The sequence below is a fragment of the Symphodus melops genome, assembly GCF_947650265.1.
Source record: "Symphodus melops genome assembly, chromosome: 2".
In the NCBI taxonomy this organism is placed as follows: domain Eukaryota; kingdom Metazoa; phylum Chordata; class Actinopteri; order Labriformes; family Labridae; genus Symphodus; species Symphodus melops.
This window is the reverse complement of record NC_136692.1, coordinates 18,616,137-18,640,889: the sequence shown is the minus strand read 5'-3', so window position 1 is coordinate 18,640,889 and position 24,753 is coordinate 18,616,137. Positions and strand designations below refer to the sequence as shown.

The window sequence follows — 24,753 nt, the reverse complement described above, 5'->3', positions numbered from 1 at the left end:
TTTTGGAAACAAACCTGATTCCAGTTCTTAAATTGTCTATGACATGACATATAAAGTCAGTCGCTAAATAGGGTTGTATTGCTCACTAGAACGTGTTAAGTTTTGCTTAGTTGTATGAAGTGTGATCTGTAACAAAAAATAAACTTCTTCTTCCAAATACAATGAATCATTGTATAGTAAAATCAACATAAACGGCAAGAGCATGATCTTAAACACATAACATTACATTAAACAGTTCAATAAAATGTATGGACATTGTTAACTGGTGACTTTAAGCCAAATGTGTCAATGCCTTTATTTATATTTAAAACAGTTCTATAATATTTATAGAAAACACAAGATACAATTATTTGCAATTATTTAAAAATAAAGGAGCAAAAAATAAGATCGACTAGTATGCTGTGCACAAACACATTCAGTAAACAAATTAACTCTAATCTTGAACATATTTATATTAGCCTATTAAAAAAAGTCACTAGACTTAAAACATAATAATGGATATTCTTAACTTTAATTTTACCCGACTCTTTTTAATGTTTGCAAAATAAAACCTAAAACCCAATGAAGTTTAATTAGCAGAACTTAAGTAGCAGCTTGGACATTAATGTACTATTAATGTCCTACTACTTTTAATGTAAATAATGGATCTTGAAGATATAGCTACAATTAGCATTACATTGTGGGCATAAAACATCTAGTGAGTTTTACCTCTGCTTTATAAAAAGGTGTTCAGATGAGCTTTGAAGCACTTTCATCCTGTGACAGGACATGGCCATGAAATATTCTGATTTCATGTTGTTTCATTTTTACATTTACAGCAGGTTATAATTTAGCATCTATTGGCTATTTGTTGCATCTGTAGGCTCATTCACTATTTTTGTCATTCTCTGAACTTACCTTTCCTCCTCTTTGCCTGATCATGCTCTGCCTGTTTTGCTGCAACAAATGATAACTTGGATTGATGCAGCCTCTTACCACTACATTGCATTTTTGCTCCGATTCATTTAATTGCCATTCTAAAAATAGACCTTGGTGTCCTCAATGGTGGCTACAGCTCTGCTTGTGATGTTAAGTTGTCATGGCAATGTTCCAACTCCTCAATCCGCCTCTAATACAATTAGCTACGTCTGTTAGCTTGATCAAACTCTCGCCAGAATCTTCCTCGCCAGGTCCCTTTTCGTATTACTAGCCTTTTCCTAGTTTTGTCAGTTTGCATAAAGTGCAACTAATTAACACAAATGCGTACAAATATAATTGAAATGTCAAAAATGAAGAGTCTTGCAAAGTTCAGGTGGAGCTCCTCTAAAACATTTCTACTCCATGTCAAAGCAAACCAAAAGCCCCTCTCTGGATTTTTAAAACAATTAACTTTGTTACTTCTAATTAATTCATTTATAACAAAGACACCAGGGGGCTCTGCTCCAAGTCTACAGCTGGATAATAGTGGTGATGACAGCAGAACTTGAATTCCAAGTTTAGCCCATAAGAAAATAAAATCCATGCAGAAAAAAAGGTTAGCTTTAATTTATTCTTGTTCAATGTCCGTGACAGTTGTTACTGGATGTGTTAATGGGGCTCTTTCCATAATTTCCAACCAGCAAAGATATTCATTTCGCAGTGATCATCCCCATATCACAAAAGTCTAGAAGTCTCCATACCTATGTCAAGAAAAAAAGTAAATTGAAACAAATGTTAATGACCTCTGAATGTGTTAAGTTAGTTTTAAGAAAAATAGTGTGTGCCATTAGGCTTATTTTGTTTTCCAGATTATATATCTATATATTGCACTTACTCTATGTCATCAGCAAGGGGGGTGTTGTAGCTTTGAAAAAGAGGCTGCAAGAAGAGCCCCAGAGTTCCCACCACACACACCAGAATGAAGATCCACAGGAAAAGACGGTCAATCACCATGGCAACATACTTCCAGTCTTCAATTACCTGAAATCACACCAAACCAAGTTTAAATGAGGACCACGTCTACTGTAAAGGTAAGCATCCATATTACTAACTCCATAAATGTGTGTGGTCATTGGTTAATAAACCTTAACATTACCACTAACATCAAGTACGTACTAGGTTCTTCCACCTGAGATAGCATGCTCTCACGTTGTTGGACTGTGACGTCTTTTGCTCACCCCCCTCACTTTAACTATTGTATGCATCTACTCTATCCACAGCCAGTTATGGCCGCTCTACTTGTCCTTCATTTAAAGGTGCCATATAATGTCCTTTTAGGGGTTCATATATCTAATTCATGTGCTGACTAAAGTATGTTCACAATCCTTTCTAAAGTTTGTTTTTCATGTTCAGCTTTGATCCCACTCCGCTGCAGAGCAAAAGGAGTGGGAGGAGACGTACCTATATAGGAGCATAGATGTATAGAATAAACGCATAAGCCTGGTTCTACATTCTTTCTGTTTCGACAGATCACCAACACGTTCAAATCTTTCAAGATCTAAGCTCATTATATTGTACACCACTATTTTAAAGGTTTTTGGAAGGAATCTTGTGACCCCCCAGGAGGTCCAAACTCCCGCTTTGGGATCCAGTGATCTAACGTGTCAGATATTTGCTTACAAAACAAAGGTCCTTCTTGCTTGTAAGACTCACAACTAAACTACGGGTGTGACGTCAGTTTTGAGGTACTTGGACCCCTGCTACCCCCCTCAACAATTTAAATCAATTTTCCATTGTAAGCCTAACAAAGCTCAATTGCATTAATCTTCCATGCTTTCATATTTTACCTGAACAAAAGGCACATTTGTAATTCTGCAACTTACACTACTGCACCATTTCTCACATTACAATCTCTTCAGTTCCATCGTTCCTCAACCAAAATCTGACCCTGACCGATCCTGTATTCATGTGTGTAGTTAATGCCTTTTAAGGGTTACGGTCTGTCTGGTTTACTGCGGAGGGAACAACATTGGGCAGGATGATTGAACTGAGCGAATGTTGTTTACGTAAGGGTGGCTGTGTCTCAGTTGGTAGAGTCGTCTCTCAACCGGAAGGTTGAAGGTTCGATCCCCCTGCAAGCAACATGTCTGATGTGTCCTTGGGCAAGACACTTTACCCCGAATTGCACCCCCTGTGGCGTCAGGGGTGTATGAATGTGATTAGTTACCTCTGATGGTCAACATCGAAGCAACTACAGCCATCAGTCTGTGAATGGGTGGGAATGGGTAGGTGTGACATGTGGTGTAAAAGCGCTTTGAGTAGTCAGAAGACACTATACAAGCTCAAGTCCACTGAACTATTTCAAGTCATTTACATTTTTAAGTCTCTGATTTTATACTATTAAGTAAATAATTGCTGAATCGCTGGATTGGTCAAACATTTAAACTTAAGCCAGAAATCTGATTGGCTCCTCAGTCAGACAGACAATCAGCCTTTACTTTACCTGACTACTTGAAATGCAACAAAAGCGATCGAACAGACCTTAATTTCATAAAAATGTTCACCTATTGATGACACATCTGGTTAAGCTTGACTTTTTTGACAAATCTGCATCTTAATCAACATCATGATTTTGTTGTTTCCCCTAATGCTGGCTTTATGTATTTCAACTTTTCAAGCAAATTCAAAGTCACAGACACATTTTTTTCATCTGGAATTAGGGCACACTCCTGTAATCAAGATCCTTTCGAGTGATTCTTAAAACTTGACTCGAGCTGTTTTGGCAGTCCATTTCTTTTCTTGGCATTACGATAAAATCAAACATGCTTGATATTATCACAGGTCTTTAGTCTTATCTTAGGCAAATTGTGTTGTTCAATAACAATAATTACACATTTAATACAAAACATGATAACTTGTGAAACAAATACAGTTTCAGGCTGAGCAAATGAAGGCATGTATTGCCCCCCAGGGAAAAATAACGTTTTTTGAATTGAATTGAATATACTATAGATAATAAATGTACTTAGATATTGTCTTTTAAAGGGTATTGAAAAATAGATAACTCTAACTCTTGAAGATATAAATTATATGGTAACTTACAAATTACATTTGTCCAAAAATACTTAGAAATGATCACTTTATTGCTTTAAAATTCTGTCCTGTAATACAAAACCAATCTGATAGTAATGTTTTGTACTTCGGGAGCACTAAGACATTTCCCAGTGGTCTATGGGTCTATTTGGCCTGCCATATATACTGTAGTAAATGTAAACAGCAGAAATAAGAGGATTAGACCTCGAATTGCTGTAGTGTACTGATTGCTGTCTACAAAAATCAAATCATTGCATCCCATGCAACGCTTAAAGCAACCCTCTAATTGTTGCTTCTCAACTGACACTGACGTCATAATGGCCAGATGAAACGGACAGTTACAGGAAAAGGAAAGGTGGAGCAATAAGGGAAAGAATAATGAAGAGAAAGACCATTGCCACAGACACAGCAAAATATTTCAAAATAAGTACAGTTTACAACTAAGAAACCCGGTTAGTTTACACATTCCATAGGTTCTCTTTGAAATAATTAAAACATGGTTAAGCTGACTGCAATAGAAAAATCATATGCATATTGATGGCAGGGTGTTTGACTAAAAAGCACAAGATAATAAAATTGTACTCATACTGTAAAATTGCTATCATCTCACCCCATCATTATTATCTTCTGTCTTCATGTGTTCAGCAATGTATCTGACACCATCCACTGCCTCCTCCAGATCTGCATCCCACTTAAGTGCCAAATCCCTCTGGAAGTCTGGATACCCACCGTCACCATCGTGGGTGTCACCGACCTTCCAGCAAAACATGTTTGCCAAGTCGTCAGAAACATTGAAAGAGTCAGAGTCTGTTGGTATCCCACATAGTCTGATGTTGGAGTACTGCTTCCTCACTGTTCCACTCTGGGAAATGTTTTTCTTCACCAACCTTTGAATGAGTTTACCATGGACATTGGAAGAGCCTGGACGCCTCATTAGGAGGATTGTGGGCAGGCTAACTAAGAAGAGGTGTTTGACCCAGTCAGGCATGTGGTGGGTGGATGGGGAGCGATGGTACACATTGAGGACACAGACGGTGGTTACAATTGAGAAAGTAACCAGCACCATGGCAAACATCAAGTATTTACCTTAGAGAATAAAAGAAAGAGAAATAAGACCAAATGTGCCATTCTATTTCTATTCACTATGCAATGCTTACAGTTCTTCTACTCTGGCACACTTCTAAATAAGCTACTATCAATAACACCAACAAATTCTTCACTTGCACATTTAAATCCTGCTAATCTATGTTCAATGTTTAGAGAAAAATAGATAAAGATACACACATTTAGCACAATAAAGTCTATCTTGTTTGTACAAGTTAAATGATGTAAGATACTAACTGATCTTGTCCTGTAGGATAACTTATCTTGTGAAATATTAACTTGTGCGTACAAGATATTTTTTTGTAAAATTAAAGGAAGCTGTGATTGTTGATTTCAATATCTCAAATACTAGTTAAAAGAATACTGCTCTTCATTGTTAAATCTCTCAGAGGTCCAGGTCTGAGTCTTCTCTAGACGCTACATCAGTGGTTGCCAAAGTGGTCATCGCAACCCCCTGAGATACTGAGAGGGGGGGTCATGAGATGCCTTGAGACATCACATCATTAGGTATCACCTGTCTGTAAGTTTATTAAAATGTTGTAGGTTCACTCACGCCTACAGTTTAGACGTGGAGCACAGTTATTTTGAGGGTCCTGAGCAGAAATGTTTGGGAACTTTTTGTACACACACACACATGTACACACAAAATGTATTTGGTAATGTGTGGAGGGCCAAAAGACATTTTTATGTTCCAGGGGGTCCGGCAAAAAAAAGTGGAACCACTACCACCCTCGCCGGCCCACTTTGGGAACCACTGCATTAACGACTTCCACATGCTGAGATACGCTCAACACATTCTTCTTGCAACTGCAGTGCCAACTGCTGTAATCTCTATTACAATAAGAGCTTCTGATCCAGAGTGGGTCCTCAGGAAGCATTGAGTCTTGTGTTAGAGCGGGCTTACAACAATGAACTCTTACCTCCTGTCTCTGAGGTCCAATGCATGCTCTACAAAAGCATCCAGCCCCAGGTTTTGATATAAACCTGGACAGAATGCTTTGCAGATGAAACTTTATAGTAGTTATACAGTGGGTACGGAAAGTATTCAGACCCCTGTAAATGTTTCACTCTTTCATTGCAGCCATTTGCTCAAATCAAAAAAGTTAATTTTATTTATCATTAATGTACACTCAGCACCCCACCTTGACAGAAAAAATATAGAAATGTCGAATTTTTTGCAAAGTTATTAAAAGAGAAAAACTGAAATATCACATGGTCATAAGTCTTCAGACCATTTGCTGTGACACTCATGTTTAACTCCCATGCTGTCCATTTCTACTGATCCTCCTTGAGATGGTTCTGCTCCTTCATTAGAGTCCAGCTTTTAATTAAACTGATTGGACTTGATTAGGAAAGGCACACACCTGTCTATATGAGACTTTACAGCTTACAGTGCATGTCAGAGCAAATGAGAATCATGAGGTCGAAGGAACTTTCCAATGAGCTCAGAGACAGAATTGTGGAAAGGCACAGCTCTGACCAAGGTTACAAAAGAATTTCTGCAGCACTCAAGGTTCCTCAGAGCACAGTGGCCTCCATAATCCTTAAATGGAAGAAGTTTGGGATGACCACAACTCTTCCGAGACCTGGCCGTCCAGCCAAACTGAGCAATCGTGGGAGAAGAACCTTGGTGAGAGAGGTAAAGAAGAACCCAAAGGTCATTCTACAAAGGGAGAAAGTTCCACAAAGTCAAATATCACTGCAGCCCTCCACCAGTCGGGGCTTTATGGCAAAGTGACCAACGGAAGCCTCTCCTTAGTGCAGGACATGAAAGCCCTAATAGAATTTGCCGAAAAAAACACATGAAGGACTCCCAGACTAAGACAAGAAAGATTCTCTGGTCTGATGATTGAACTTTTTGGCGTTAATTCTAAGCTGTATGTGTGGAGAAAACCAGGCACTGCTCATCACCTGCCCAATACAATCCCAACAGTGAAACATGGTGGTGGCAGCATCATGCTATGGGGTTGTTTTTCAGCTGCAGGAACAGGACTACTGCTTACAATGAATGTGGCCAAGTACAGAGATACCCTGGAAGAAAACCTCGTCCAGAGTCCTCAGGATCTCAGACTGGGCCGAAGGTTCACCTTCCAACAGGACAATGACCTGAAGCACACAGTGAAAATAACAAAGCAGTGTCTTTGGAATAACTCTGTGACCATTCTTGACTGGCCCAGCCAGAGCCCTGACCTCAACCCAATTTAGCATCTCTGGAGGGACCTGAAAATGGCTGTCCACCAACGTTCACCATCCAACCTGACAGAACTGGAGAGGATCTGCAAGGAAGAATGGCAGAGGACCCCCAAATCCAGGTGTGAAAAACTTGTATAATTCCCAAGAAGACTCATGGCTGTACTAGCTCAAAAGGGTGCTTCTACTCAATACTGAGAAAATGGTCTGAATACTTTAGACCATGTGATATTTATTTTTTAATAGGTTTGCAAACATTTCTACATTTCTGTTTTTTTTTTCTTTCAAGATGTGGTGCTGAGTGTATTAAATAAAAATAAAAATAATTTTTTTGATTTTAGCAAATGGCTACAATGAAAGAAAGAGTGAACAATTTAAAGGGATCTTTCCGTACCCACTGTATGTTCACATTCAAATGTCATTTTAAAATCTTAGTTTTTCATTTTTTCATTGTTTTTCAATTAACTTTTCAAAACAACTCTTTTAATTTAAAATATGACTCAAGGAACAAAACACTTTTTGGATAATATATGAACCTTTTTTCCTGAAATTAGCTGAGATTTAATCATATTAGAAATATGATTGAGAGAATGGCCTTCCATATTTTCATACGTCTCCACAAAGTGTTACACTGAGAGACATAAGTATATGACTTACCTATAAGTGGCACTGCAAAAGATGTGGGTGGCACTATCTTCGATATCAGCAGCAAAAACACAGTTAGTGCAAGCAGCACTGAGATACACAATGTCATCTTCTCCCTGCAATCTGATGGCAGGTAGAACCCAAGAATAGCCAGAGAAGTGATGAGCATACATGGGATGATCATGTTAAGGGTGTAGAATAGTGGCTTCCTCTGGATCACAAAATCATAGGTAATATCTAAGTAGGTGATGTCATTGGGATCCTCATTTTTACGTGCTGGGAGTGAGACAATGTCCCATTCTCCACTTGGCGTGAAGTCATCACGGCTTGCAAACTCACTTGAGAGGATTAGATCCACTTCTGTGTGATCATAGGTCCACGAGCGGAATTTGAGAGTACAATTCTGTTTGTCAAAGGGGAAGTTCTCCACCTCAATGGCACATGCTGACTTGTAGATGGCTGGAGGAAGCCAGAAAATGTCTCCTGTGTTGGATACCACAGCATTGCAATAGAAGGACACCTCATATACGCCATCAGCACTGCAAATGTTTGTTTGAAAAGATGTAAGATTAGTGAGTTGTAGTCAGAGTCTACCATTACAATTATAGCTAACAATTAAACAAGACATTCTCAGCTCATTTAAAATATGTCTCTAAAGAATAAATGTGATGATTAACTGAAGCTCTTCCTCTGCTATTAACAAAGTTGCACTAATTACTGCTGAATTCCACTGGATGCATGTTATCAAGCCCAAGATCGGCTGTCCAGTGTCCATTGGGCGCACAGTAGAGCAGTGGTTCCCAACCTTTTTTGATGTGTACCCCGTTAGCTGGTCGCCATGTTGAAAGTCGCCCCTCGCTCATGTGTGGTTATTCGCCTTAATTTGTACTTATATCTAACCCTTTGTCTTTATATCTAATCCATCTGCTCATTAAATAAAAGCATAAACAATTATTGTTAGTGAAAAAACAAACATGTTACTCAGTCACCGGACTTTTTAATGAGAAGGCCATAAAATCTATTTGAGGCCTGATAGAGGGTTCACCTACACATTTCCTCCCCAGTGATTGTAACACTACAATGCACATCATAAACAAAGAATGAAAGTAGCAGCATCACACATCTGTAGCTCAGTGCTTAGTTTGTGCTTTTAAAAAAGTTTCACATTTTGTATGTGACCAGTCAATCAAGAACATTGATAATGGTTGTTTTGTTTTGGTTATCAGGGACCCCACAAACCATTTTTGTTGTATAATTTATTCTTTAAGCAGTTTATGTTAAAATGTATAAATTAGATGCTCTGCATAAGTTTGGCAACTAGGTGGTGTATGTGGGAAAAGGAGCATTATGCAGGCCAAACAGCTAACAGCCAAACATCAGCAGTACAACGAGAAATACATTTTGTATTTTACTTGCACATCGTCTGATCCAGTGATCTGGTGCTCTAGTGCTGCAGCAGATGTGCTGGTTTCAGTGAATTGTTTGACAGGACATCGCTGCAAAAAAAAACCATTGAGACTGCAGTGTTTACTCCTGTTTTACTGCCAGTGACAAAAGCTAGACGTTTATATTCCTGCCTAACTTTTTTTAGAAGCGCAAACTTGAACTATGACTCTGCCTCTTGTCAGTCTTTGCGTATGACGTGCATTGTAGTGTTACAATCACTGGGGAAGAAATGTTAATTGCAGGAGCACAAATATATTTATGGCCTCATTGAAATTCCTACTAAAACCATTTAAAAAAAATCTGGATACTTTAGGTTAATTTCAAATCTCTCTGCATACCCCCTGCAATACCCTTTAGTACCCCTTGGGGTCCGCGTACCCCCGTTTGCATTAAAGAATGTGTATTCAAGCTCATTGGAAAAAATGTGTTTGTTTCTTTAATTTTCTTGCTTCTGTGACATATTCTTTTACCGACTGAAGCTAAAACTGCACAATTTTTTAGTAATTAAGTCTGATTGGTCAATAAGCAACGCTAATTTGGGTGGCGAGGAGTTGGTGGTGGTTACTAAGGGGGTGTTTTTGACCATTCGCTTTGAATTATGAAAATCTGGTCCAAAACCTTTTTTTAAACCCTCCCCGCACGCGCACAAAAACCTACATCTAAGTTATATAAACACAGGTTAGTGGAATAAAATATAAGCACTTACTTGTTGTAAAGCACTATATCAGGAAGCCAGATGTTTTTGGATGGTATTCTTAGTTTCTTGATTCCGCCGTACTTGTCTGGGTCCCATCTCAACCGGTAGTCATTCCACTCCTGCAGAGTGAGCTATTATTATTATTATTATTATTATTATTATTATTATTATTATTATTATTATTATTATTATTGCTATTTCCTTACACACAAACACTGTGTACATACTGTATATCAAATTGCTGTAAAGATTTAGCTTACCTGACAAAGCCACAAGTTGGTAGTCATTATCTGTTCTCTCTCATTCTGCAGAAAACAATAATAAAAACAGTTTTTGTGACCTCTGCTACATCTCAATAGAGTTATCCATTCAAATGCCGAGCCTGTTATTTCGCACTACCTCCCTTCTTCACCTTTTTTGAGTAACATTCTCTTAAATTCCTGTTCACTTATCCCTCCTATCTGAGTCGTGCATTTGGGTCCAGATCAAGACTATCCATCACAGAAATGCTTAAGACTTTGCATAATTTCACATTCTTTCAAATTATGAGAAATAAAATGAAGGTTTAACTCGTCTCGGGTTGACTTAAAAACGATCAAACAACTTGGTGACCCTGACGTGATCTAGAGTTGGGATTGAGAGGGCCTCAGCGGAGCTTGGGGGTTTGCCCTTCAGACAAACTACATGGTGCACCAACTAAACGGGTGAGCAGTAAACCTTTTGTTCTCTAACAGAATTACTGCAATTGGACAAGAACAATTTGTTTGTCTCAACTTGTGGATTTCACCAGCTCAATTTGACCCTGAGTGTTTTCTCTTCCTTCTCTGAGAAAAACCAACACGCACGAGGTGACTTAAAAACAACAGAACACTACACATCTGTTACAGTACATTTAATCGAGAAAGCATTATGTTCTGTTGAATTCAATCATAGATTCAATCATTTTATCAGATCAGGAAATTAAGAAACTTTAAATATATTATATTGTATTATATTATATGATATGATATTATATTATATTATATTATATTATATTATATATATCCCCCCCAACTGCATTAGCATTGCAGATCCATCAGAGAATAATAAATTATTCCACAAAAGTTCTCTCTTGATTTAGCTTTGAAAGCATTAGACATTTAATATGATCAGCCTGTTTATTATTAGAAGTGTGCGTATCTCTGTCTGCTCCTGCTGCACGTACATTCAGCGCTCACAGACGGAGATTACAGAGACTGTGAGAGAACTTTGCTATTGTTATGTTAGCTGCAACCACGGCCAACCGTTTGACCGGATCACGTGTTCCCGTCTCGGTCGTGTGGATCACGGATCAACTGTGTGCTGACTAAAAGTTAAAAGGGGCCCGCTGCGCTTGTGTGTGCATGTGTGAGTATGTGTGTGTGTTAGCGCTGTAGTGTCTGTCTGCCAGACTCAGCGTGCAGCAGAGAGAGGAGCAGCTACATTCAACGTGTTTTATACTCATAGCATAGTTTTGATGACGCCGAATTCCTCGATTAATTTTTGTAATCGAATTATTCGAGGAATCGTTTCAGCTCTAGTGAGGTTAAACAACAGCTGATAGGACATGAATTGGGCACAGGATAGATACGTGATTGGAAACAAAATTGGAATATTGATTTTTGTCTCTGTCTGTATTTCATTAAGTTTGGGTCCAGACCAGAGTCCACCAATTGAGGCACCCTGCTTTATACCATCAGCAAAAAAAATTCTATCTGATCTCCTAACACGCCTTTCATATGGGCAAAACAAAGTGTATTGTCCGTCTATTATGTTTGCCTTAATTGAATATTCAATATGGAGCGTTTCAGCCCCAGCAAGAAAAATACTGAAAGGAGAAAATGCAAAGAAGTTAAGTTAGTAAACACATTGCAATTTACCAAGCCTGGCACAAATGGCTGTGATTTTGATGGTATGAATTTAACACCTTTGAAAGGAATGTGCTAATCCAGGAGCCCAGTGTTACGCATAACAGGCTGCTGTTATTGTAGTTAGAGGGAGGCATAGAGACATAGGCTCATTAAAAGAAGATATAAAGATCACTCCCCCCACTCGTCTTTACATTGGCTGCCAGTCTGTCAGAGAATATATTTTAAAATCCTGCTGCTGGTTTATAAAGTGCTTAATGATGTAATGCCAAAATACTTTACATGAGTGACCTCCTAATTAACTACGAACCGTCCAGACCGCTCAGGTCATCTGGAACAGGTCTGCTGTCTGTCCCCAAAGTCAGAACCAAACATGGGGAAGCAGCATTCAGTTTCTATGCTCCTTATATCTGGGACAAACCCCTAGAAAAATGCAGGTCTACTTAAACTCTCACCTCTTTTATATCCAAACCTGTTTACAGCTGCCTTTAACTAAACAATTTTAATAAAGATGTTAACCTTGCCCTGTAACTTTGAATTGTTTTTATATTCTTACTTCAATGATTTTAATGTATCTTTTATTTCCTCTGTCATGATGCTTTTTTTGTCTTGTGTGAAGCACTTTGAATTGCCTTGTTGTTGAAATGTGCTATATAAATAAACGTGCATTGCCTTACATGACTAAATACAATATCGTCTACTTTAAATCTATAATAATAATTTATGTAAATATCCACCATTTCTATGTGTCATATATAGATATACAGTATCAATATGTATTGATAAATACATATATAATACATATATTTCTGTCTGCATTGTTCAAACTTAAGTGTTGGTTTTGCAACCAGTTTGTTTATTATAGTTGTTTTCATTAATCTACACTGGACTATTGTTTTTGCTCTTTTGTGAAATTTTGGTTAATAAATCAATAAACTTATTTTTGCAACTATTCCTCCACAATGCCTCCTCAGCAATTCATCTGCAAGAACATCTTTTTACTCACCATCAGTGCCAAACAGCAACACAAATCCCAATTTTCACGTAGACTTACAGCCAGTAATGCAAAATTAGACAATACATTTTTTACACAATGCTACACAGATATGTTAATACTAAAATTTCTTAAGTGTTTCTTATTATTCTGCTAAATATATATAGTACTTTTTCAAAAGGGTAATAAACATGCCATTAAAACTTTTATCACAATAATTTCTTTCAGCATTTGTGTTTGAGCACCAAAGATTTTCCGATACATATTAATCTGTATTTGTTACTGTGCCCAAAAGTATTTACCATACTTACCACACTGATCAGCTGAGAAAGAGACACCTGTATGGAAATGGTGACCTGTTGGCTTTTATTGACTGCTGGTCTGATCAATTTGTTGTAGCGCTCTGGACCCAATAGGTAGTTCACCAGCCGCTCCTCTGCATTCTCTGCTCTGCTGCCTACAGACAATTCACAAAAGAGGAAGTGAAATATGTAAATTCTGTTAAACTCAGTATGCATCTCCATTACAAACATGAAATGCATATACACTATCATGTGTACTTATCTTAAAGCAACAATATAAAGGAATGTGTAGGAATTACAAGTTTCATTTTTAGCCGGCAACTGTTATTACATCTGTAAGAAATTCATTACATTTGCAATTAATTTACTAATTTAAGATGCATGCTTCTCCCAAGAGGACATTTGAGCTGTTATAACACCAGGCCTAAATTAAGTCTATATGAGATTGTTGATAATGGAAGAATACTTTAACCATTTTAAATTCTAGTCACTGGCAAAAGAGAGCTACTGTCAACATGTTGGTTTAAGGACTGTGGAGAAACATCCAAACAACAGAAAATGTTCAAAAAAACAAAGTTTGGACAACCACTTAAGGAACTATGTGGGAAATGTCTCTCATCTATGATGGTGAATTTCCCGCTAGAGGCAAACAATACAGATTGTGGTAAACAAAATAATTTTACATGGTATTGCCGTTCAAAATTTAAGATGGTAATACTCGACGATCACAAAACAAAGCAAACGAAAACCCATATCCACACCGTAACAACTAGGTGAGAAACAATAGAACAACTCTTCCAGCAGCGATGATGCACACGTTTTGTAGTTGATGCTGACAAGAGCCTAAAGCTAGGGTCATAATACCCTAATATAATACCCTTCACCAGTATAAATCTCCCGCCTGGATCACGCTTTATTTTTCAATGATATGAAATGAAATGAAATGAATTAAAATGATAGTGACAACTGCTCTGCTCCAAAATAAGGTTGTCATAAAACAATTAATTGCTGTAACGCTGTACAACCTTATACCCGAATAGATTATCTTATTATCTTACTATATGTACAACAATGGTACACAGAATGAGTAGCTGTGAATACTAATACTTACCCCTTCTCTATAACATTGCTTAAAAAGACAACACCAGGATATTCTATAGATGGAGGATAAATCCTGCTCTATTACACAACCCAGAATTTGATTAATATATAACATCCCACACTCAATTATTTTTAAAGACCATCTCAGAGACTGCTTCATCATCCTCCATCCTCTGGGAATCTTTGAAGGCTTACCTAAGGGGCCAAATAGTATCTTTCTTTAGTCACATGAAAAAATAATCCAGAAAAAATGTGAAACTGTTTGAGGCAGAGAACTTAGAAATTGAACATTTCAAAACAAGATCAGAGGGATCGTATATCTCAGAAGCAGCTTTATTGGCCAGGCATGTTTAACACATGGAGTTTAACTTGGGTAGACTGTTCTCTCAAATGTAGATATTAGATATGAACAATCAACAATAAATATAAAATAGTGATTGGAGATTAATATTTACTATACAAGACTAAATAAGATAATAGTGCAGTGGTGATGGTGAGTAGTGCAAATGGATGATGAAGTAAACATGAAGTCGTAATCTTTTACAGTATTTACATAATAGAGTGTGCGTAGATGATCATTTAAATTAAATAATATATGTACTTCTAAAGGAAACACAACCAATACAATATATCAAACAGATATAGCATTACACAGACTAGACAAAGATATTTTGAATTAGGGGACAAGGGAAAAAATTACTAAATTGGCAGCTGAACAAAGAAAAGTTAAAAGTAAAAAGATAGCTTACTCAATGATTCATAAAGTAAAACAAAAACTGACAGTACTACCACATGTAACCTGATGGAGATTGTTTTCAAAAGTTTTACAATAATCTATATTCATCTGAATGGAAAAACACTTTTTTTGAGGACGGACATTTTTTTACACCCCCCTACTCCTGTCAGAAACTTCTCTATAAACTAAAAGTTCCGCATGCCTGTCCTGACACCTCGCCCCACTATTTAAGAAGGACTGAACTAGATACAGATGCAGCCATTGTCCAGAAATTAGATTTTAAAAGCTCTGATGTCTCCTAAATCAGGAAAAGCCTGTGGGTCAGATGGATTCACTGAATTTTATTTTTTTTAAAAGTCCATCAACTCCGTCTAAGCCATTTAATAAACATGTACTGTCACACAGTTGACAACACAGCCCCATTTCCACCGGCACACATTTTGTGACGTTTCCACAGACTAATCCCAGGAAAGATTCCCAAATAACCGATCCGCACCGTCCTACTTTTTGGGACCCTTCCATTGGGGTGCCAAGAATATCGAGCTGACCCTAAAAGGTGGAGCTAAACACTGCAGTCCATTGATTGGTCAAAAGAATCATCACTTCCTCTGTGACAACGGTAAACACAACTGTTGTGTTTCGCACTCTGTTATTTTTAGAGACATGCTTCTCACACACACAGGCCTGAATCACACACATGAACAAGCAGGACCTGCAGAACTCTAGCTAACTATAGACCTATATCTAACCTTCATTTTATCTCGAATTTTCTGGAGAAAGTGGTTGCAAATCAGTGATGTGGCTTTCTCTATGACATCAATTTATCAGGACACTGAGACTGCACTGTTTAAAGTTGTGAATGACCTTCTATTAGCCTTGGAGTCACAGGGACAGCTTTAAGTTGGTTTATATCCCATTAATCAGATGGATCTCAGTGTGTGCATGTTAATGATGAGTCCTTCATGCACACCAAAGTCCGACGATGCAGAAAAACTAGTTCAGGCATTTGTTACCTCCAGCCACGGAGTGCCTCAAGGATCAGTGCTTGGACCGATTGTCTTTACACTATATATGCTTGCTCCAGGTAATATTATGAGGAAACACTCAATAAATGGTCACTGTTATGCAGACGATACTCAGCTTTATGTATTAATGAAGCCAGAAGACACCAATCAATTACGCAAATTAGAAGCCTGCCTCAAGGACATCAGGACGTGGATAACCAGAAACTTTTTGTTGCTTAACTCAGACAAGACTGAAGTTCTTGTGATTGGACCTAAGAACCTCAGAGAGACTTTTTCTTATGATATAACAACCCTTAGTGGCATCAGCCTGGCATATAGTACCACTGTTAGGAATCTATTTGATTCAGATATGGCCTTTAATTCTCACATAAAACAAATTTCAAGGACAGCTTATTTTCACCTTCGTAATATATCTAAGATCAGGTAGATCCTGTCACATAACGATGCAGAAAAACTAGGTCATGCATTTGTTACCTTCAGGTTGGATTACTGTAATTCTCTTTTATCAGGGTGGAAAATCTAGGAAATCTTTAAAGACCCTTCAGCTCGTCCAAAATGCTGCAGCTCGTATACTGACTAGAACTAGGGAAAAAAAGACTCCTGTGTTAGCTTGTTTAAACTGGCTTTCTGAAAAAATCTGAAACAGAATTTAGAATCCTTCTTCTCAGTTACAAAGCTCTAAATGGTCAGGCACCAAGCTTTCTCAAAGAGTTAATTGTGCCGTACTACCCGTTAAGAACATTGCGCTCCCATAATGCAGGCCTGCTCGTGGTACCTACAGTTTCTAAATGTACGATGAGAGATAGAGTCTTCAGTTATCAGGCGCCGCTCCTCTGGAATTGTCTACCAGTCGGGGTCCAGGAGGCAGACACACTATGTATTTTCAAGAATAGAGCTTTTCTTTTTTATATCAACCTGGTATCAAAAGTTGGTTTGATTGATACCAACTTTAATCTTTTGTAGTACACTTAAGGTGTAGAACTTTGTATATCCTATGGATACTTTTTCTTCTTTTCGGGAAAATAGCAGGATTGCATGTTTATTCAAGGGATAAGCTGCTCTCACTTCGAACAATGGTGCAAAGTGCAGTTTGATGTGCCTCACAGAAGCCTGCCTGACACAAAACACCCCAGACACTAACGTAGCTCTATCCGGCTTCACAACAGTGAGAGCGGACAGAGACGCCAAACGCAGAGGAAAATGGAAATGAGGAGGATGTATTACAGTGGACACGTCATCCACTCTAATATCACAAGATTATATCAATCTTTATTTGTATATCAATCAATCAATCTTTATTTGTATAGCGTCAATTTATAACAGGCGTTATCTCGAGACACTTTACAAAAGCAGGTAAAGGACCTTACTGTTTGTCTGTTAACATTAACAAAAGAGCAGGTAACAAGACCATGCCCATTGTTATGTTTACAAAAAGCAGGTAAAGGACCTTACTTATGGCTATATTACAAGAGCCCAGCTTAATCCGTCATAGCGTGGCAAGAAAAAACTTCCTTTTAACAGGCAGAAATCTTCAGCAGACCCGGGCTCATGACGGAACAGCCATCTGCTAAACTGTGCCGGGCTTGAAAATGTGATGGGGGAGATGGGACAAGATGCAGAAAGAATAGGATAAGATAGGTTTGGGGGGGGGGGGTTGTTTGGGCAGGCCATCCTCACCAACAGTCCCAAGGAACCTAAGAGAGCTCAGGAGCTCCCACTATTTGTCTATATCTGCTGTCTATATCACTGTTTGTAAACTATCCCACCAGGAAAAACAGTACAATAGATCTCCTATACGCAAACTTGAAGGACTCTTATACTGCCACCCCCCTACCCCCTCTATGGAAGTCTGATCACAACCTGGTCCTTTTTAAGCTGCAGTACAAGCCAAAGATCCAAAGAGAACCAGATACCACACGCACAGGAAGATAGATAGATAGATACTTTATTGATCCCGAGAGAAATTCAAGAAGTGGTCTCCTGAGGCAGAGGAGGCTCTCAGAGACTGTTTTGAGCCACATGATGTCATATTGAGAGGGGTCACACAACTGACTACATGAACTTCTGTTTGGATGTGGTTCCCACAAAAACTGTGCGCTGCTTCCTGAACAACAAACTCTGGATTACCAGTAATGTCAAGGACATCCTAAACAAGCAGGAAGGGGGCATTCAAAGAGGGAGACCAGACAGAGCTGAAGCCCATACAGGGGGAACTCAAGATCTGAATCCCAGTGGCAAAGGGGGAGTACAGAAGAAAGGTAGAGAAGAAGCTGCAGCAACATGAGGGAGGTCTGGGAGGGCATGAAAACCATCACAGGCTGTAAGAAGATAAACAACAACACAGAGGATGAGAGAGCAAACCAGCTGAACTTTTTTTTAACAGGTTTGACTGCCCTGTCGCTGCACCCAGTGTCTGCCCTCCTAGCACCTCTCTACACACCCCCACCTTCGCCTCCACCAACACCAACATCAGGACAAACATAATACATTCACCCTTTCCGTCTCCACAGACAATTTAACCCCCCTCCCCCCACCATTACCAGGGACCAGGTGAGCAAAGATCTGAAAAGACTCCCCCCAAGGAAGGCAGCAGGCCTGGACAGGGTGTGTCTTTGGTTGTTGAAAGGCCTGCTCTGCTGAGCTGGGGGGGAAGATTCCTATGCAAAGACTTCATGCCTCACGCCAGTTCCTAAGAAGACAAACCCCAGTGAGCCAGGCAACTTCAGACCAATTGCGCTAACATTCCACATTATGAAGACCTTTGAACAGCTGCTGCTCCATAACCTCAGGAGGATCGTCGTGGAGGTGGTCAGCACCTACAGGTATCTGGGGCTGAAGTTGGATGACAAGCTGGACTGGTCACCAAACATTGACACTACCTGCAGGAAGGGACAGAGCCATAGTACTTCCTGAGAAGGCTGGGGTCCTTCAAAATCTGCAAAAAGCTGAAGCAGATGTTTTACCAGTCTGTGGTGGCCAGCGTCCTCTTCTACATCTTGTGCTCCTTTCATATCATATTACTGCACCTCACTATTTTTAAATTCCAGTTACTAACCACTCCTTTTTCTGGGAACTCCTGAGCTCTTTTAGGTTCCTCTGGACTGTGGATGAGGATGGCCTGCTCAAACAACCAATCCTCCTTTCCTATCCCCTGTGATCTAGGATCTGCTGAAGATTTCTGTCAGTTAAAAGGGAAGTTGTTTTCTTGCCACACTATGACAGATTAAGCTAGGCCTTGTAATATAGGGATAAGTGAGATCTTTTACCTGCTTTTTGTAATGTTAACAGATGGAGAATAAGGTCATTTACCTACTTTTTGTAAAGTGTCTTGAGATAACACTTGTTATGAATTGAGGTTATACAAATAAATACAGATTGAAGATCATTTTCCCCACATGTTAACATGTGTGGGGGGAAAATAAATGGCATGCATTTATTTTGCTTCGATAAAAGTTAACAAAGAGAAACGCCATGATTAAACTGATATAACTAAACATTCACAGCCTCTGCATTCTAAATAATTGAAACATTATGTCTTCCTATTTCAATATTACATTTTAAACTGAGGATTTAATTTTTCTTAGGGTTGCATCTCTACCTTGTGCTCCTCTCCCTATCGCACTCATCTCCTTCCGCTACAGCCTCCTGCTGCTACGCTGTAGGACGCTTAGATTGGGGGACATCACTGCTTGCACCCACATCTTCGATACCTCTTGTAAGGGCATTTATGTTCGCTCAGACACAGCGCTGACCAGCTGTCTGGTGCGCAACAATGGCCCGAGTGGCACGCCTGAGTGCCCGTGACACACAGGACACAGCTCGCACCTCCTGCTCAATGTATGACAATTCATTCAAAAGAGGGAGGGAAGAAAAGAGAGGCCCTGTTTAATGCCAATGTTTTCTTATAAGCCAAATTTCCCTTTTGTTATATTCAGATTTATCTGCTAGAACCAAAATAAAAGTGGACGTTCATTTGCCTCTCCCACTAATACCTAGTTTGCGCTTGCAGTCATCCTGCTTTCCGTCCAAACTCTCCGGGATGTATAACAGTAGAACACAGAAAAAGGCTTAAATACTTCCACCTCCAGAAGGTTTGCACCTGTTATCATTATTGAAAATATTCTTTGTAGATCACCTGCAAAACGCCCACAAAACAAATGTGCAATATTTTGAGTGAACATGCAATTAGTAATGTTTAATTGGGACCTTAGTAAATCAGGCCCATAATAATCTATTAAAGGTGCATATGTAGTTTTGGTAGAGAAATGTGAAAGCTGAAGAAATGTACAGATTATGTTGTTCATATTCATAACTTGATAGCCCATTCTGGAGCCAGAACATGAATCTAAGACTTTCTTCCTGCTTGTGTGTTTCACATCTTAGAAAAATCACACCCACGAAAACCTCCTTCTAATCAATCCAAAATTTACCTCACAAAAAAATGAAGCAGTCTCCTGCTTGTTTGACTCATGTGATTACTCATGTCATAATATTTATGTATGTATTTGAGTCCTTCCGCAGTGAAAGAGTGTCTTTTTGAAAATGAAATCACTTCTGTCAGCTCATCAAGGTTTAGAGTAGAGGAGCGCAGCCACAAAAATCACTTTATTCAAACTTTCTAAACTTACACACAAGAAATGTTTCTGTTGGTTTGATTCAAGCGCAGCGTGGACCCAGACAATGATGAGCTTTTACTCTGGAAAGGCGTGAGCCGTTTGTTTGTGTGTGTGTGTGTGTGTGTGTGTGTGTGTGTGTGTAAATTCGTAAACCTGTAATAAAAAAAATATATGAATAAGTAGGCAAATGTAGGTACAAGATGAGTTAAGAATGAAAAATCAACAACCTTCTACAATGGGTTGCTGTCATAATCACACTTTAATATGGGGTAAATTGATCTCAAACCTATAGAACCTATATAAAACCTATTCACATGCAATTTGAAAGGCAGAAAGCACACAGTGCACAGAGGAGCGATGGAACGAAGAGAGAATGAAGAGACACTCCATGGCCAAATGCAGAGGCAAAATACAGTTAGGATTACTTTTATGAGGGTGTTGATACCGTGGACTTTTTCTCACAGAGAGAGACCGAGGCGCGTTATCTTGACACATAGTAATACCCGCAGCTGTTTTCAGATGCAGTAATCACTTTAGCTTCCATAATCACTGCCCCTCCTGGTGGTTAGATCAATGGTTGCAACTTGGTTTTACAAGTGACGCTGAGGTGTGTTACAAGTACGCCTATGTCATTGACTATACGTCACCGTGGGGGATCTCAGCGACTGCACGGCCTTATGCAGGAAAGTGCATGGACCGTGGCAGGGAAAGTGGGGAATTTTTTTGGGCTCCATCTGTAGTGCACTTTTAATTTACAGACATTTTGCGGGCAATTTAGGTTGTACATTAACAATTCCAACATTCTACCTTCCCTTTTACTGTCTCTACCCTTTTCTCAATCCATCTCATTGTCAAACAGGCTTGCAACTTCATCATCCCGGTTTGTCAATTCAGAATCATTTATGGGCGTGTTAATAATCTGTTTGAATAGATTTTTTTCTGCTTAAGCAAAACTCAGTGAGGATTTCACTGTTTCAATAGCCTACCTGTTCAGCACTACGGACAGCGCACTGCTAAGTTAATGGCTGAGATCCAAGCAGGTTGAAAAGTCTCTCTTCTTGCGCTCTGAAGATGAAAATTTTTGAATTCGGGTAGGGTTGATGCTTCTGACAAACATTAAAAGCAAACATCAAAAGTCCAGTTTTCTGTGTTGTCATTTTCAGTCTGCCACAGGTTCCTTATTTCCTTTCAAAGTAAAAGCAGGTTTGGTTTTTAGAAAACATAAAGTACCCTGAGCTTAAGACAATATAAAAATACATAATGAAACATTTAAAAAAAAATGCAAATAATAGAATATTACAAATCTATGAAATTTGTAATAGTTATTAACAAATTAATAAATTGATAGCCCAAATATGTGTACATAAAAGTAAGCAACTTATTATAAATGCCATTACTCTTCAGTAAAACAACATTAACACATTAGAAGTGAACTTAGCACAGATCTCTTTTTAACAACTGTGAAGAAAGGTGGAACCAAGCTGCAACCTCCAGTGTTTAAAATGAGGATAATTTTGAAGTGTTCAACTTCAGTTTTTTCAAGTGTCCCTTTGAGGCTGACTCCAAGAGCCCTTAAGCCGTGGTTACGCCTACACATCCCATTCAAAGTAAAAAAAAAAAATACAAAAAAAAGGGATCGCCTATGGGTCTGATAAGTTCTTGTCCTCATGTGAAAACAATGTACAGGGGTGAATTTTCTGTTTAGTTTTGATTTAGAACAAACCGTTACAATGCAGCCTCCAGAGCACTGACGTCAGTCAGGGTTGATAGGTGACGTCGTACAGGTTTCGTCAATTTAATATTTTAATATTAAAATATATGAGTGAAAAACATTGCTGGCTACAGAGTGAATGTCGAATATCGATCCTATAAACAAATGTACTCTTACCTATAGACAGGCAGCTCAGAATGACTTATTCTAAGGCTATAACATCAAACTTTTGGAAACGCTTTGCAAACATCAGCCTAGTCATTATTTTTTAACATTACCTTCATGAAAAAGTAAAAGAATGAAGAACTCACTTGTAAAAGAGAGAGTGGAGAGAAGGAGGACAATGGCGGTAATCATCTTTCTTATGCTTTCCGTGGAGTAGCTTTCGTCCCTCCTTCAATTTTGTCCTCCACAAAATGAAGTGCATCGAATGTGAAATACAAGTTAATAAATCCCCCTGCTGTTTTCTTTTTTGGTTGTTGCTACATACCTACTCCGTCCTGTTGCTGGAATATTAAACACCGGGTTGGCAGCATTACATTTCAGAAGAAGGGTGGTCGAAATAACAGGTGACAGCTCGTATAATATGTTGAATTGGCTAAGACAATATCTTGATGATTGTATCGTGCGCTGCTTTGCTCAGCTGGAGTTCACTTTGCGCCTCCGCAACTGTGTCAAATCCGATGGTCAAACAAATCCTCCGCTGGTTTGATAAAGTCCAAAGTTCCTCCACCAGCAAAATGGCTATATGAGTTATGAAGCGCCAACAATTCCAGGTGCTCTGATCAAGTTCATCTGAGTCCGTTGTCCCCCCAAGAGAAAGCCAGGAATATGAGGATGAGGCCGAGCAGAGAGGTGCGCAGTGTGCGCCTCCTCCGCCCTGATCATAGACCAAAGATTCACGTCACGGCTTGGACTGAAGAAAGTTCTCCACCCTGTTGAAAAATATTTATGCTAACTTTATTAGATATTTGCAGACTTGAGTACACACAAATAATCTGTATACATCAACGGGGTAATGATTAGTGAAATTTAAGAATAACTCTTTTTTTATACCAATTGTATTTACTTTGTAATTAAATAGTAAGCTATTCAATTGATATGTTTTTGTCTGCTGAAGTGGAAAAACCTAGTGTATTTAGTCAAATTTAAGTACAAGTATCTTTACGTGTTTGCTTAGTGAGATTGTATGCTTTGATGGTCTTGTTGCTTGCACAGGTGATCACATGTCATAAAGAATGGGATATAAAGTACATACAATAAAGCCAGTCAGTGAAAAATTAGCTGCCTAAATGGGCACTACGGGAAGTAACATTAACACACCTGCAACAAGGCCAGGATTATTTTAGGTCAGTACTTCAATTATTAAGTGTACAGAAGCCGCCTGAAGTGCAGAGATGGGCTGAAGCCAGGGTGCAGGATAAGTGTGCAAGAAAAAAAGATAGATAGATAGATAGATAGATAGATAGATAGATAGATAGATAGATAGATAGATAGATAGATAGATAGATAGATAGAATATTGTCTTGCTGTATTTAAATCACATACGTTTTAATAAGCAAATCTCAAGACCAGACTTTGTTGGACTGTGTGCACTATTACTGTGCTTCCAGCAAAATGGTGTGACGAAGACAGAGAGATAGAAAGATATAGACTGACAGGATAAGAGAATTAGTTACCCAAATTAAAGAGGGCAAAAACAAGACTGGAATTGTTCATAAAGGTTAATGTCAGAGAGATTGTTTGAACCTGAGATGGGCGAAAGGTATTAGCATCATTGGGGTCTGCTCCAGGTTTCTTAAGTACAGGGGTTATTGCATCTGATTTAAAAGAAACAGGAACAATACCAGAGGTGAGGGAGTAATGCATGCTGACAGTTATTAGCAAGAGAGTCTCGTGGTTGCAGATGACAGAGTCCTAAATCTCTCCTGTTGCAAAAAGCCGTCGTCTGGTACTTCTCTACAAGAAAACTGGATTTATTGTTCACAAATAAATTTACAATATTCTCCACTACAAGGACAGTCTTTCTATAACAAAATCTACTCATTACGCACTTATCAACTCAAGTGAAGTGAACATGCAGGCATGTCACATCAAAAGTCAGAGCATTAAAAAAGGAAAAAGAAAGGTAGCCTGCCCTATTCCTGCCTTCCACAACTTTCAGACTTGTTGCTACGTGACCTGCTCTTATCTTGCTAGCTTACTGTAAAATAGTTACTGATTTAGGATTTACATCCAACAATAATAAAACCCCTGCTGTCTCCGGGTTATCACGTCTTGTAGACACAGATTCAGCCGCCGCACACGTCC

At 38.8% G+C, this 24,753-nt stretch overlaps 1 protein-coding gene across 4 annotated transcripts; it reads right to left on the bottom strand.

The window, feature by feature from the left end:
• Nucleotides 1-840: 840 nt before the first annotated feature.
• LOC306817156 (neuronal acetylcholine receptor subunit beta-2-like) lies at nt 841-23,511 on the bottom strand. 4 transcript variants are annotated; one of them, XM_079333816.1, is made up of 9 exons: nt 22,755-23,511; nt 21,719-21,797; nt 13,264-13,409; nt 10,333-10,377; nt 10,082-10,191; nt 7,942-8,468; nt 4,601-5,076; nt 1,793-1,938; nt 841-1,658 (listed from the first exon to the last, which is right to left on the bottom strand). In XM_079333816.1, exons 4-9 carry the CDS (start codon nt 10,357-10,359, stop codon nt 1,643-1,645), a joined length of 1,302 nt encoding a protein of 433 aa, XP_079189942.1. In that variant the 5' UTR covers nt 10,360-10,377; nt 13,264-13,409; nt 21,719-21,797; nt 22,755-23,511; the 3' UTR covers nt 841-1,642. The 4 variants fall into 4 exon arrangements, 3 of the variants coding, with proteins under 3 accessions (XP_079189942.1, XP_079189941.1, XP_079189943.1); XM_079333815.1 differs by lacking the exon at nt 21,719-21,797 and having other exon boundaries at nt 22,755-22,850; nt 22,934-23,510; XR_013777980.1 differs by lacking the exon at nt 21,719-21,797 and having other exon boundaries at nt 853-905; nt 1,095-1,658.
• Between the last annotated feature and the right edge of the window lie 1,242 nt (nt 23,512-24,753).